This window comes from Lynx canadensis, chromosome C1 (assembly GCF_007474595.2).
Source record: "Lynx canadensis isolate LIC74 chromosome C1, mLynCan4.pri.v2, whole genome shotgun sequence".
NCBI lineage: Eukaryota > Metazoa > Chordata > Mammalia > Carnivora > Felidae > Lynx > Lynx canadensis.
In genome coordinates this window covers 101,991,539-102,007,622 of record NC_044310.1, presented here as the reverse complement: position 1 = coordinate 102,007,622, position 16,084 = coordinate 101,991,539, and the positions used below count along the sequence as shown (strand labels likewise).

The window sequence follows — 16,084 nt, the reverse complement described above, 5'->3', positions numbered from 1 at the left end:
CTTTCCACCTAGCGAAAAGGCTAGACTGGGATGGATGCTAGAGGAGGGGCAGGACTGGGGGCACTGCCTCTGTGTCCAGGGCAAGAACATAGGATGGGCTATGACCAATTAACCCCTCCGCTATAGGAGGAATCGGAGGGAAGGGAGGGCAAGATTTTGAGGACACAGCGTCCCAAGGGAAGGGAAGAGGCTGGAGAACAAAGAAGTGGGCTAGAATAACATTGCCACACCGTCTAAGTGCCAGACGGGAGCCAGAGGCAAGTGTGGCCTAGCCCTGGCACGCAGTCGTGACCTCTGCTCTGAGTTTCTGCAAAAACAGCTCTATCGGGACCCTTTCCCTCTTGGCCCTGGAGTGTGAAAGGGCAGCTGGGCTCCTGCCTGCAGAAGGGTGATGGGAGGTGAGGAAGGGAAAGAATATAGTCACTCAACAAGCAAAGGCTGTGCTCGGCCAAGCAGAGCCCAGGAAAACCTGACCCTAGACGCAGTGGAGGGGAAGGGGCAATGCTGGAGTAGGGAACGCAGACAGATGCACTAACATTCTTCCATTTCCTGAACCAGGCTGCTGCTCAAACATCTGTGGGGTGGGCTTGGGAAGTGATTTGCGATTACAAAGAGAGCCTCCTGGTCAAAAACCTGGGGCACCACTATGCTGTGAACACGGACCACCTATCTGGGCTCAGCCTGGACCAGCCATCCTCCTGAAAGCCTCCTACTCTGCCCTGGCCTTCTTGAAGTTTTCCCCTCCCCTCTCGTGGTGAGCCTCCACACGCCCTCCCGGGCTCCTCGACTTACTTCATGACCAGAACGCCCTTCCTGGTGGCAGCCTCCAGGTCGACGTTGTCCACACCCGTGCCGGCCCTGCCCACCACCTGGAGCCTCTCTGCTGCGTTGATGACATCAGCAGTCACCTTGGTGGCTGAGCGGACGATGAGGCCTTCACAATCCTGAGACAGAAGAAACATCTGGGTCCACAGTCGGTCTTCCAGACCTCCTAGCACCTCTTTGCCCAAAGTGGGAGTTCTTGCCTGCCAGCTGACTTTGGATATATTCAAAGTAAGGAAGGGTCCGCCGTTAGTCAGGCCTGGAGTCAAGTGCCGGCTCCCTCCCCTAAGAGCTCAGAATTTGAGATCTGGCCTCCTCCAGTGCATGAAAAAATGAGCTAGGATAGGTATCGCACCTGGCAGGCTCTCTGGCCCCACTCAACGGACATGACCTCCATCGGACACTGCCCCGCTCAACAGACATGACCTCTTCCGTCGGACACTGCTGCTGAATGGAGAGGTGGGACCAAGTTCTACTTTGTAAGCCCCTATGACTGGCACATGCCAGGCACTCAGTAAGTGCTGGCTGGCTGAGCGACTAAAAAGTGAGGAAAAGACAAACTGTTGAAAGAAAGACATTTCCTAAAATAGAGAGCAAAGTAAGAGGACGAAGGGAGAACAGTTCTACCAGTCTATAGCTGTTGAGAAACACAGGCCATTTTAGACTAAAAAATATGCATACTTTCTGGATGCATTGAAGCCGCTTTACTTGTGCTAAGTTAGACCTCAAGACAAGCTTTCTTGGGCTCTTCCAGAATCCTGTGATATGTTCTCTGAATAAGGATACTGTTGCCCAAACACTCAGTGAGAGTCCTCAGGAAATGGGCCAGGCGCACGGGGGCCCGCTCTGCCCCAAACTGGCTATCCGGGGCTGCTGAGGAGGCAAGTGCTGTTGCAAAAGCAGGAAGCTGGGGATTGGGAGGCTGGGGTTCCAGTTCCAGGTCTGCCAAAGTTAAGGCGGGTCACGGTGCTAAGTCACCTCCCCCACCCCTGGTCTTCACCTGTAAAGTAAGAGGGACGGAGCAGACGCCCCACGTCTGATCTGACCCCACTGATGTAAGCCGCTCCGCCATTTCCCCCGGCAGAGCTCTCACCTGGAAGCCATGAGAACCTTCTCCCTTCCCTGCCCACCACACACACTGGGAGGACAGAGAAAGGCCACTGTATCCGGCTCCCCAGGCTCTGCACGGGGGTCTTCTAAGCACTGGAATGACTGCTCAGCAAAAGTTGTGAAATTATTCCTCGGGAGGTGCTTATGCCTCATGCATGCTCCCTGGTGGGGGGGCTGTGCCTGACCACAGAGAGCACTTTCACGTCCACAGTTCTGAAACAGAACCTCAAAATGTGAGACTCCAAGGAACACGTGACCAGCCTCTGGTCCAACTGCATTTCACAGATGAAAAACAGAAGCCTGACAAAATTCAGGATGCCCGTGTCCCCTCTTCCTGCCCTTTTCATGCCTTCCTTCCACCTATGGGGTGCCTGGTAGGTATGTAGCCGGCATTATGCTAGACTCCGTCAACACAAGAGGAGTAAGTCATAGTCCCACCCCTCAAGGAGCTCACAGTGACAGACATGCCAAAACTCACCATTACGCGTGTATGCTGTGACCTCAGAACGTACAAGGCACACGCACACGGAAAAGTTAGAGGAACCGAACAGGAACCACCCCATCTGGGCTCACTGCCAACACTGGCCAACGCCAGGGAGAATCTCGAGGGTGCTTGAAATTCCTCCCTATAAAGCAGCCTCGTTGGACATGAGCCAATGCCTGGGCACATGGAGACACTGCTGACTGTCCCACATTCAAGTCCACTGCTCTTGGCTCCAAAGCAAAGGATCCCCATGCCTGGCCACCCACTACCAACTTTTCCAGGTACAGCGAACTTCTCTTCCATGAAACCTTTGCCAACAGCCCTGGATTTAACATCACTCCCTCCTCCTATTTTTGTATCATCTGTTTTACAGTCAGGTGTTCTCGGACTGACCTGCAATTTGGTCTCTTCATCTATATGTTACATCTCTAAAGCAGGTTATTTTAATAGCTGATAACTTACTTTTTAAAATACCTTATTATTTTGATAGCTAGAATACTCCATTGAATAAATGAATTCAGTGATTTGAGAGGCCATGGAAACCTACCCTCACCATTCTCCCCACCACCACCTTCCTTCCCTAAATAATTCAAACATGTCACATGATCAAAAATGCACCACTGTAGGGGTGCTTGTGTGGCTCAGTCGGTTGAGCGTCCGACTTCAGCTCAGGTCATGATCTCGCGGTCCCGTGAGTTCGAGCCCCACGTAGAGCTCTGTGCTGGCTGGCAGCTCAGAGCCTGGAGCCTGCTTCATTCAGATTCTGTGTCTCCCTCTCTGTACCTCTCCAGCTCACACTTTTGTCTCTCTCAAAAATAAATAAACATGGGGCGCCTGGGTGGCGCAGTCGGTTAAGCGGCCGACTTCAGCCAGGTTACGATCTCACGGTCCGTGAGTTCGAGCCCCGCGTCAGGCTCTGGGCTGATGGCTCGGAGCCTGGAGCCTGTTTCCGATTCTGTGTCTCCCTCTCTCTCTGCCCCTCCCCCGTTCATGCTCTGTCTCTCTCTGTCCCAAAAATAAATAAACGTTGAAAAAAAAAATTAAAAAAATAATAATAAAAAAAATAAATAAACATTAAAAAATTTTTTTTTAAAAACCCACCACTGGAAATTCCTTCTCCTGTCTGTGATAAGGAGGCAGAAGACCTATACAACAGCATTCAAGAGTTCTGTGAGCATAAGAATAAGTCAAGGGGTGCCTGGGTGGCTCAGTTGGTTAAGCGTCCGACCTTTGGTTTCTGCTCAGGTCATGATCTCACAGTCTGTGAGTTTGAGTCACGATTGGGCTCTGTGCTGACAGTATGGAGCCTGCTTGGGATTCTCTCTTTCCTCTCTCTCTCGAAAATAAACTAATAAACTTTAAAAAAAATTAAAAAAAAAAAAAGAAAGAAAGGATAAGTTAGGAGAGAACCAGGACGAAAATGTTCAGAAACTGACAAATTGCTCAACAGAACCAAATGGGTACCTGGCAAACAGAGCCATGTGTGCCTGGAATAGACAAACAGATCTGTGTCTGTCTGGGAATTGAGAAAATGATAAAGGTAGTATTCAAACTGATGGGGATAGGAAGAGCTATGTGATAAATGGTATGAGGTAAATTTAGAAAAAATAAATAAATTTCTATCTCACTATAGGTTTTTAAAAATCCAGAAGAATTAAAGAATTTTTTTAAAGATAAGCATTAGGGGGCGCCTAGGTGGCTCAGTCGGTTAAGAGTTCGACTCCAGCTGAAGTCATGATCTTATGGTTCAGGAGTCCCAGCCTGGCATCGGGCTCTGTGCTGACGGTTCAGAGCCTGGAGCCTGCTTTGGATTCTGTGTCTCCCTCTCTCTCTGTCCCTCCCCATCCCCCACTCAAAAATAAGTAAACATTAAAAAAATAATAAATAAATAAATAAATAAATAAATAAAAGCGGATAAGCATTAGAAGAAAATGTAAGGGGATATTTTTATGATCTCAGGATGGGGAAACTTCATAAGCAAGGCCCAAATCCCAGAAACCATAAAAGAAAACACTGACAAATTTGATAACTTTTCAAATGTAAATTTCTTCCTTTCTTTCATCCTTCCTTTTTTTTTTTTTTTTTAAAAGTAAGCTCTAAACCCCAGGACCCCAGAGATCAAGATCAAGAGGCTCAGGCTCTACCATCTTTTAAGTGTAAATTTCTTATGGAAAAAATCCCCTAAACAAAGTTAAAGGAAAGTGATGCGTTAACGTGCGGAAAAACTCTTTGCACCATGTATAGCAGAACAAAGACTCAACACCAAAAATAATAAAGGCTTCTTACAAATCTTTCTTTTTTTTAATGTTTATTTATTTTTGAGAGAGAGAAAGAGAGAGAGAGAGAGCATGAGCCGGGGACGGCAGACAGAGAGAGAGATACAGAATCAGAAGCAGGCTCCAGGCTATGGGCTGTCAGCACAGAGCTCGATGCAGGGCTCGAACCCACAAGCCATGAGGAGATCATGACCTGAGCCAGAGTCGGATGCTTAACCATCTGCACTACCTAGGCGCCCCAATCAGCACATATTTCTTGAGAGCTTCCTGGTGACCCCTCAAAACACCTGCACTTCTAGGTACCATCCCCTCCTCGGGTTACAGGTCAACCCTCCAAGACCTGGGTCCAAGCTGCCCGCTCCTCTACTTAGGCAAACCGCAGCCCCATGTCAATCCGCCCACGTCCTCCGTGCAGTTTGCTGTGACTACAACTTTCTTCTCCGGTGTCCTGCAGTCCATTTTGGCACCTCTCGATGCTGCACCCACTCCGTCTGCCGTCTAATGCTCTCTGCAGCTGCCTTAGAGCTGGAAAACAGCCAGTGTTCTGCTGGATTTATAGCTGTTCCGGACAAAACCATGCTAACTCAGCAGTGGAAAGCTGTTCACGTTTCTCAAGTTCAAACTTGCTTCCTTTCCCAAAGAGGACAGGCTTGGCCTTGAGGGTGATGCTAGCTAGCATTGCTGGTGCCTCTGACTTAAATCTCGAGGGAAGCGGAACTCTCCAGGTCATGTTCCCCAGCTACAGAGAATGCAGGGAGATGCTGTTTAGCACAATGCGTGCCATCCTGATTAAGTACATGGCTACCTTAACTGTTGCAAATTACATCCCTGTGCAAAGGCTAGGAACTTGCTATTTTAACGAAGCCTTTCAAAGGATGGAATCTTGCATGGAAGTTTTTCCCCTTATCTTTCTTAAAATTCTGAGATAAAGATGTAAATGTGCTCAGTAAGTTAAATGCATTACTACTAGCATGTGGTTTAGTGGTTTCTGACCGGCACTGCTATTCAATACAGCAGAAGAAAAATCTATGTATCACTAAGTTTATTATTCCAAGACAGTGTTTTCCAAACTGTTTTGACTAAGACTTACAGGAAGAAACATCTATTTAAGTTGTGATTTTATGCTCACTAACCACATAGGCACTACAAGTGCCCACAGCATTGAAACAAATTTCATGACATAATACTCAGCCTATCTGCCCTGCTCCCTGCTACTTACTTTGTTTTTTTAAAAATGCTAATCATGACCCACAAAACCAGCTACCGGCTACCCACAGCATGCGGGGAACTGCTTTGAGTCTGAAAAGCACCATTCTCAGGGGTCATTGTACTTTCTGACCACGGAGCCAGTGAGAGCAAACTGTGCCCGCCCTGAACAGCGAGGAGTGGGTACAGAGGCCAGGCCTGGGCCGACAATGCGCTCCAGCTTCCCTCCGCGTTAAGAAGATTTAAATGAGAGAGGGCAGGAGGCACTAACACAGATCCCTCTCCACCCAGAGTAAAAAAGACACTGTGGATACGAGGCCCCTCCAGGGGGCTGCCTAGGTCGACTAATTGATGTTCTGAAGTGAATGTTTTACAAAGACAGTCACGAAGGCTTGGGGGGCTCCAACAGCCCAGCAAGACAGATGCCAGCCAGTAGCTGACAAAACACCCCTCCTCTCTTGCCAGGATCTGTCAGTGCCTTTAAGATGTCCTTCCAAGTTGTAGCTCCAGACTCCAGCAACCCACCCAGCCAACTTCTCAACTTCATGGAACCCCTCCAGTACTGGTGAGGCCTGGATTCTGCTCAGTTCTGCCTGTGTCCTGCACCCTGTCCCTCCCTGGAAATCCTAGAAATTAGGATTTCTAATTTCCACAGGAAAGCTGCAAAGCCCCAGGGGAGGCCACTCTTCCCAACCTGGTGTTCAGGCGGAGGGGAGGGTGAGAAGCTGGTCTAGAGGCCACAGCACTACCTTCTGGCCACTGCAGAGTCAAGGCCACTGACAGCACCCATACAAAAGAGAAGGCAACAAGCTGAGGTGCCTGCCTCCCATCCGGCCCTACCTTGGATCAGGTCCTGAGCCCCTGTCCCCCACCCCCATTCAGACCCATCAGCCTCCTTGTCTCCACTTTTGCAGCAGCAGAACAGGCAGAAGCTAGGTTGCCGGGTGGTCTCACTTGGCACTCAAGTACTGTGTCATCTGGCCAATACTCTCAGGAGTGATGGCCAGGCTCCTTAACTAGTCCACACACCTCTTGAAGGCAGGGACCAGGCAGACACTTCTCTAAGAACAGGACAGGGTCTGGATACCCAGATACACCACCGTGGCGGTGCAGGGCCGGGGCGGACGGGGAGGGACACACAGATACGAGGGCAGACAGGGAGCACAGGCAGCTTCCAGGACATGTGGTTCCGGCACAGCGAAAGCAACTGCTGCCGCCTCTGTGGTTTGCTTCAAGCGGCCCTCCGAGGAGAAAATGGAGGGGGTGGATGTGCGCCGGGGTTGAGCGAGGTTGGTAGGAGGCGGCACTGCGGGGCTGTGGGAGTTGGGGGGTGGGACAGAATACAGTGGGGCGCGGACGGGGGGGGGGGGGCGCGGAACTAGTGAAGAGCTCACAAAGTAAGTGCCCTAAGGTTGCAGGAGGTCACCAAACCTCACCGGACCAAGGCAGAGGAAGACTTGAAGCAGATTGCGCTAACTGTGCAGCACGGCAAACTGATACATGTCTGAGAAAGATTTGCTAAGAAACAGAAATGTCCTGGGGGCGTTTGGGATCGGATTCGAACCCAGGCTGGTCATTCGTGACCAGCGATAAGGCCAACCATAAGGCAGGCTGGCATGGGCTTAAAGCCTGGAGCCCGGGCGCCGTGGCGGCAGCTGCGGGGGCGGCCCGGGGACCTCTGGCGCCCCCCGCCCGCCCCCCTTCCCTCCGAGAGCTTTCTGGAGGCCGAGGGGCGGGGAAAACTCGCGGCAGTCTTGCATCAGACGAAAGGCGGGTACGGCGTTTGCTGCCCCAGCCGGGCCGCCTTCCCTGCAGCCTCTCCGGCGGCCACGAGACTGGCTGGGACTCCGCCAACGACCCGGCCACCCCCCAAGGAAGGCTGTACTTGCCGGGCGAGCCAGGACCTGGCCCGGGAAGGATCGCCCGTCCCTGGGCTCCCCGCGGCGAAGCTACTTTGGCGCCCCTTCCCCCAGTGCCCCGGCGCCCGGGTAGGGGGCGGCGCAGGGCTGCCAGGGCCACAGCGCGCGAAGGCTCAGGGGAGCCGCGCTGGCATCCTTCGGGCAGCCCGCAGGACCAGTCCGGGCAGCCTGCACTTTGCAATGCCGGCGGGAAGCGAGCCAGCGCGAAACACGCGGTTGCAAACTGAACGCAAAGTTTGCATCCTGCAGCTCGCGGCTGTTTCTTCTCCTTCTCCTCCCTCCCCCAGTTTCCAATCTCAGGAGGCCCCAGGACTGACTGTTACGGGGGACGGGGAGTGGGGGGTGGGGCGCGCTGGCCCCGGCCCGTCTCGGCAGAGGATGCCACCGAGCCCCCGTCTTTCTCCCGCTCGCCTTACCTGCAGCTCGGCTATCAGCTCCTCTTTGCTCAGGTTCTGCTTCTCCACCACCTGCAGCCCTCCATCTTGCAGGATCTTCCGGCAGCAAGGGTCCAGGCTGTCACTGATGAGCACTTTCCGCAGATTTGCAAAGGCCATTGCTGGAGTCTGCCTCGGAATCGGGCCGCTCGCGCGGGGCAGGAGCACCTAAGTCTAGGAGCTGCGGTTACTGCTGGCAGGCTGGTGTAACTGGGCAGGATTCACGAGCTCCCGCGCCCCTTTTAGCTCCCCCTTCTGCTTATATGGCCTCCTTCTGATTGGACAAAAATACTCAAACTCTAGGTGACTCCGCCTCCTCCTCGAGGCTCTGAGCCTTTAGTTCCCCGCCCCCTTTATTATGCTCCCGCGGTGAATTTCTCAATCTCAGCCAAAGCCCTTCCCTACACCTGGTGAACATATAGAAGCACAATTTGCGCTGACTAGCTGATTCGTATCTGAAACAGAAATATTTGTTCTCACAGTGAGAGAAATGTTTCATGTTCACTTCTTTCTGTCTCAGAACATATTCAATAATTCCTTAACAAGAATTCATTGAAATGTGCAAGGCACCGCGCTGGATGTTGAAGGGGCAAAGACATCCTGTGGTGGGCTAACACCGAGGGTACCAAAGGCAGGCACGGAAAGCTAAAAAGTAAGAAGCAATAGGAAACTTTCTGAGACCTCACAAAGCAGTGCTTAATTACAGATGGATGACGTAATGAGAATTACGAGTATGAAAGAGAACAAGGACGAGATGCATTTAGAGCAGGCAGAATTTTTGTTAGAGCTCCCAATTTTCCTCTTCCCCCACTTCTTCTCTGATTATGAAAAAGACAAAAAGAATGTGAGATGTCAGTCTGGTCTAACTTCTATGCTGACCAAGGAGGCACTTTCCATCTCTTAACTCCTTTATGTTTAAACCCCACAACAAATATACTATTCCATGCCCCTCTTTACAGAAATATTGGGAAAATCCGTTTTGGATTATTTAAGGCCATCTAGAATCAAAAGCAGCATCAGGCATGCTCCCAGGTGAATTAGAATTCAGTTCTGTTAACCTGTCCAGACATTAGCTGTTGTGTGCCCTGGTCCTGAAAACCATCCAGCACAGCCTAGGGGCACCAGGAAGGCTTTCCAGCAAGGTTGCCTTTCAGCTGACACTACTGCTCTCTGAAGTCAACTATTCTGCCAGGCCTGAGGATAAGGAAATAAGTAAGACATTATCTGCCTTCAAGCTGCTCCTAGTCAATTGCCTAATCGTGAGGGCTGAATAGGAAATAACCAGGTAGAAAAGAAGTGACATTTACAAAGGCTCAGGGTGTGTGCCTAGGGGTGCAGGAGGCCAAACTAAGGAGGGGTCAGGGTTGCTCAGGAGGGTCTTTGCCCTGAGGAGGAGTTTGAACTGCTCTCCAAAGCAGGGCAGGAGTGCGGAGTGATTTTCTGCCGTGTGATACCATTACCTTAGCTGAGCGGAGCCCTGACACCGAGAATGTAGATAATATCTCTCTGCACCCACCCCACTCCCATCCTTCACCATCCAACATCCACCCTCCAACATCGACTGCAAGTTGAGGATTTTTCTTTTACGATCAGTGACCAGTCTCCCCTGACCCCATGTTATTGCTTCCATCCATAAAGCAGGAACTCTGGCCTTCTTTTTTTTTTTTAATTTTTTATTTTCTAATGTTTATTTATTTTTGAAACAGAGAGAGACAGAGCATGAATGGGGGAGGGTCAGAGGGAGAGGGAGACACAGAATCCTAAGGAGGCTCCAGGCTCTGAGCTGTCAGCACAGAGCCAGAAGCCGGGCTCAACCTCGTGGACCGTGAGATCATGACATGAGCCGAAGTTAGACACCCAACCGACTGAGCCACCCAGGCGCCCCAGGAACTTTGGCCTTCTAGGAAAATAGTTCTGCAATTCTCTCCAGACCCCCCACTCCGTCCCCTCCCTGAGCCCCCAAGCCCCTTGAGAAGAGTCACAGTCTGCTTAGTGAGTTTAGGGGAAAGGTCCTAGTGCCGGCCCAGGCCAGCCTCTGCTTAGCTGTCTCTTTTGGAGATGAAGCCCACAAATAATGTGCCCTCCCTGCTTCCTGGTGTGTGGTGAGCCCTCCAAGGGCAAGCCCAACCAACCCCATGCACCTAAGGGTGCAGGAGCCACAGCTGTCCGGCACCTCTGCCTATAGAGGATGAGGTTAAAGGGGGAGAGTAGAGGGGGAGAGGTAGGAATCTTATTTTTCTACTTGGAGCCCAGCTGTGATCGCCAAAGTCACATTATGAGTAATAAAAACAGACAATTTGAGCAGGAGATGATGAACTGTCATCTGCAAAATAGGCGCATCTGAATTTGAGTTCCAGCTTCTGAAATTCCTGATAAGGTGACCTTGGGCAGGTGACATTGCTTCTCTTAGACTTAGACTTCTCTTAGACTTCTCTTAGACTTAGTTCTTCTCCGCAATATGGGGCTCATAGGACAATGCTTATTCACAAGGTTGTCATGAGGATTAACTAACGCGAAGCACTCAAATGAGTGCAATCTGTAGTGCTTGGCTTTCATTCGTTCATTCATTTATTCATTCATTCAATCAGGCAGCCAATACATATTTATTGAGAGCCTATAACATGCCAGACATGGCTGAGGGTGCTGGGAATGAAGGTTCAAACAAGACAAACATGGTCCCTGTCTCACGGAGCTTATATTCTGTTTGGGGCCAGAAAATAACCACATAAACGAAGAATGGAACAAGACAATCTCAGGCTGCGAAAGCATGATGAAGAATACAAAACTGAGTAACGTGCTAGAGAGGATGGAGGGGGTGGGGGGGAGGGAGGGGATCTATTTTAGACTTTAGAGCCAGGGAAGGCCTTGCCAAGAAGATGATAGTCGAAGTGACACTGAAATAAGAAGTTAATTTGCGAAGAATGGAGGAAAGAATTCTGGGCAGAGGGCACATTTAAGTCTGGCACATTTAAGGAATTTGCCCCCGGATATTCCTGTAGCCCGTACTGTGTGCCAGGCACATGACCATGCACTGGGATAACAATGTTGAGCATGTCACACGTGGTCCATGCCCTGAGAGGAATCACAGTCTAGTGTTGGAGTGTGTGGCCTGTGGTGAATGGTCAGGAAAATCTCTGAGAAAGCAGCACTTCAGCTGAGATCTGAAGGGGGAAGAAGAGAGTGGGGAACATCTGGAGGAACATTCGAGAGCAACTAAGAACAAGGTCACTTGGGTAGGAAACAGCACCGGTCATATAGACAATAAGGGGGAACATGGCACAACGTGAGGTGGAGAGGTTGACGGGGGACAGACCACTCAGGCCATGTGAACAGTCTGGACTTTTATGGATGCAAATAATAAAAACTCGATTTCAGTTGGCTCAAGGTGTCCAAAACGATCAAACGTGGGCAGGAATGGGCTCAAATCAGTGTCATTGGCAACCCGTCTCCCTCCTGTCTCTGTTTTCTCTGGATTCGTTTCATTTCCAGAAAGGCAAGATGTGGCAAGAATGTCACCTGCTAGTGGAGAATATAAAATTCAGTCGTATATTCTAAGAAGTTTAGTAACCCCAGAAGGTTGTATTCATCTTCTAAGAATTGCGGCAATATTTTCATACCTGATCCTCATTGGGCCAACTGGGGTCACGCATCCATGAACCTAACACTGTGGCCAAGGGAATGAGTATGCTGACTGGTCAGTCCCGAAGAAAGCACCCACTTCAGATCTGAGGAAAGGATTAGTCCCATCTGGAATAGACACTAAGAGTATGAGGAAACTTCACGGTGTTAAGACAAGAGAAGGAGTGGAGGGTAGACTGGCAACCCCAACAGCTGACCAGTCCACCACGCTAGGGAGTTCAGATTTTATTCTAAGTAGGATGGGAGACGATTGAAGGTGTAAGGCGGGGAACGTATTATCTTGGCTTTAAAATGATCATTCTATACTGAACCCCCAAAAAGCTCCTCTTTAGGTATTGTTTTGATTATCATTATGATGATGATGACAATGAATACCATGATGATTATGACTGGCAGAGAGGTGGGTTCTTGTTTGGCACCTGGAATCACTCGGTAAGGTACAGTCAGGACTTGAAAAGGCAAATCTCTGACAGTGAAACTGGTAAGAACCAATGAATAATGGGTGAAGTTAACCACCAGGGAAAGTAACTCATCCTGAAAGAAGGTAAGTGTCTGAAAAAGGAGTTTTGGGAGCCACCAGGTCAAATTAAGAGAAGAATACTGTTTCATCCAACTACCACTAAATGTTGAAAAGAAAAAGAAGACCCTCTTAATATGATCAATTGTATTATAATTTTTCTGCTTGAAGAATATATTAATAGAAAGGTTGGTCTGCATGTTCAAAAAGATGATCCAAGCTGTGTGTTGGTGTTTACCCAGTGCTGTTCCAGAAGAAAGAGAGGAAGACTGAATGTACAGGAGTGCCGTGGCCAGTAGCAAGGTGTACTTCAATGTGGTACAGAGAGAATTCACCAGATTTTGTCACAGTCTGTATAAAAATATCCCTCTAGGGGCGCCTGGGTGGCTCAGTCGGTTGGGCGTCCGACTTCCGCTCAGGTCATGATCTCGCAGTCTGTGAGTTCAAGCCCCACGTCGGGCTCTGTGCTGACAGCTCGGAGCCTGGAGCCTGTTTCAGATTCTGTGTCTCCCTCTCTCTGACCCTCCCCCATTCATTCTCTGTCTCTCTCTGTCTCAAAAATAAATAAACGTTAAAAAAATATATATATCCCTCTGGGGGCACCTGGGTGGCTCAGTTGGTCAAGCGTCTGACTTCGGCTCAGGTCATGATCTCACAGCTGGTGGGTTTGAGCCTCGCGTTGGGCTCTGTGCTGACAGCTCGGATCCTGGAGCCTGCTTTGGATTCTGTGTCTCCCCCTCTCTCTGCCCCTTCCCTGCTCGTGCTCTGTCTTGCTCCCTCTCAAAACTAAATAAACATTTTTTTTTAATTGAAAAGAAAATATCCCTTCTGATTGTGCAACATCCTTCCTTTGCCATTCTTCTGAATAACTATTTTATTTTCCAGATACCCTGATGGGGTAAGGGGTCACTGAGATCTGTTTTTCACCAGATCCCATTGCCAAGTCCTTAACTAAAAGAAGTAGGCTTGGCCCAGAAAAAGAGCTATTACCAAAGACAACTTTTTATTTGAAAGTCCTATCCACATGGCAAGGCTTACATCTAATTACTAGCCATTTGCTCTCCTTATAGTACTTTAAATTACCCTCTTGCCCTTGGAAGCCCAGGCCTCTATCCTAGTCCTTAGCTCAGGATGGCATATAATCTTCTATTGCCTGGTTTGACCTTGGGTCTTATAGTCTAATGGGGCTTTGGTACCTATGTGTTTAAATTTGTTTTTGTCCTGTTAATCTGTCTTGTGTTAATTCGATGACTAGATCAGTCAAAAGAATCTAGAATAATAGAGGAAAAATTTTCCTCCCCAGTAGGAGGATGCAAATTTTTACTCTTGTCTCTTGTGAGGTAGGCTACTAGTAGTCTCTGAAACTCTGATCACTACTAGCTTCCCTCTGAGGTCTCAGGCTCTCCTCTCCTTACCTTCAACTACAGGCTCCCAAAACCCCTTTAGGTCACTGAACTCTAGAAGAATCTGAAAGAAGCTACAAAACTGTGCAGTTTGGGGAACTCATGCACCTTTTAAGGCTTCTTCGTGGGCCTCCTAGGATCCCCTTTTGTTAGAATCCCATATTTCCACGGATTAGACATGGTAACAAATGCAAAATTATCATAATAATAATACAAAATTAATTGATCATTTTAAAAGCGCTAGCTAAGTGTAATGCAGTAAAGCCTCACAATAATTCTAAGGAATAGGTGCCACTATTATTTGTGTTTTATAAATGATAGATTTGATACACATATTTATCCCAGCTTTACAATTTAGAGAGGTAAAATGACTTACCGAAAGTTACATGACAATAGGTTGTAAAGTTATGGTTACAGCATTTCCTTAAATCTCTAGTCAAACTTCTGTTTTAAGTTTATTTATTTATTGAGAGAGAGAGAGAGAGAGAGAGAAAGCACAAGCAGGGGAGAGGCAGAGAGAGAGAGAGAAAGAATCCCAAGCAGGCTCCACACTTTCAGCTTGGAGCCCAACCTGGGGCTTGAACTCACAAACTGTGAGATGGTGACCTGAGCAGAAACCAAGAGTCAGACACTTAACCAACAGAGCCACACAGGCACCTCTCTAGTCAAACTTCTAATTGTGCTGTCCTTGCATCTTTCAAAATAAAATCAAAAGTCCTTCCTTCTCTAAAACATTACACTCAACTTAGAAACAATACGACAGGCTTTCATGTTATAGCTATTTTTTTTTTTTAAAGTAAACTCTACATCCAACGTGGGGCTGAAACTCATGACTCCAAGATCAAGAGTTGCATGCTCTATGGACAGGTATATGGAGCACTCTGATTGGATGGGGGGCCACCAAATGTAGGATGTCCCAATTGGGGTAGGAGGCTGGTGGTGCAGGCAGTGTTCACCCAAGGTAGAACAAAAAAGATAGAAGTTTTCTGAATACACTGCAAGGGAGGGGTGGGCAGGATTGCAAAGAGAGACCAGGTGGTGATGAAGAGCCACAGTTATAGGGCAGAGTGAGGGAGTATAGTGACCTATGGAAGTTCCCTTTCTTTGGTTATCTTAGGAACTGTGCCTGGTTGTAACTGGTCAGTTAGGGCCTATGGCTATTTCAAAATGGGTCGCTTAATGAGCCTATTTGTATTCAGCTCAGTGGGGTGGTTGCTATGGGCCTTTTGGCCTTGCTCAAGTTTCCATGGCTCAAGCCTGTTGCCCAAAAGCAGCCTCTACAAGGCGCCCCTTGAATGTGTTGTGACTATTGAGGACAGGCAGAAATCAGGATTCTATGTTGCCTGAGAAATTGTCCAAGGTATTGGTATTTACTGAGAAATGTGAATCTTGGTCTGAGAGGCAGAATTATGGCTCTCCAGACATATGCCCACAACCTGGGACTAGCTTCTGTGGCAAAAGAGGCTTTGCAGATGTGAATATGCTACAGAATTTGTGGTGGTGAGACGATCCTGGACTGTCTGGGTGGTATGATTTAATCATGAGGGTCCTCACAGAGGGATGCAAGGGGGAGCCAAAGGAGAGAGAGGCCATGTGGAAGGAATCAGAGGCTGGAATGATGTGCTTTGAAAATGGGGGAGGGCCACAAGCCAGAAGTACAGGTAGCCTCTAGAAACTGGAAAAGGCAGGGACCCGGGTTCTGCCCTAAGAGCTTCTGGGAGCGACCAGCCCTGCTGACACCTTGACCTTAGGCCTGTGAAACTGATTTCTGTCTTTGGAACTCCAGAACTCCAAGAGAATAAATGTGCGTCCCTTTAAGCCACCGATTTTGTGATGATTTGTTAAGCAGCAGTAGAAATCTAATACACTTGGAAATCACGCTAAATGAAAAGAACAAATTTTCATCCAGACAGAGAGATTAAGCAGCGGCGAAGCGAAAAGAAATTTGAGAAGACAAGAAGGGTAAAAGGAACATTAATGGACCCCTCCCTACCTTGCCTCTTATTAGCCAAGGATTTTACACTAAAACAAAGAAACAAAAATCCTGGGTAGCCCTTACTTAGTTAAGCCTAAAATGAGACAGCGTGGATGGGGTGGGAGGACTCTCTCCCCTTCTCCTCCATACTCCTCCTTGAGCATCTATTTCCAGGATGACTGGTTGATAAAGGACGCCTGAGGGCAGAGATGAAAGAGACAGGAAATGAAGGACAAGGTGCTGTCCATCCCCAACCAGTTCAAGGGTTGGATTGTGAGCCATTGGAGAGCAGGGCGTGC

At 48.8% G+C, this 16,084-nt stretch overlaps 1 protein-coding gene across 1 annotated transcript in view; it reads right to left on the bottom strand.

Annotated features, from left to right (window-relative positions):
• The window catches only part of LOC115521647 (D-3-phosphoglycerate dehydrogenase), a 32,515-nt gene extending 24,019 nt beyond the window's left edge, over positions 1–8,496 (bottom strand). Inside the window, exons 1-2 of the mRNA XM_030327006.1 lie at positions 8,234–8,496; positions 793–944 (exon numbers count right to left, since the gene is read on the bottom strand). Coding sequence (XP_030182866.1) covers positions 793–944; positions 8,234–8,371 — 290 coding nt within the window. The 5' untranslated portion in view covers positions 8,372–8,496. The remainder of the gene's footprint in view (positions 1–792; positions 945–8,233) is intronic.
• Between the last annotated feature and the right edge of the window lie 7,588 nt (positions 8,497–16,084).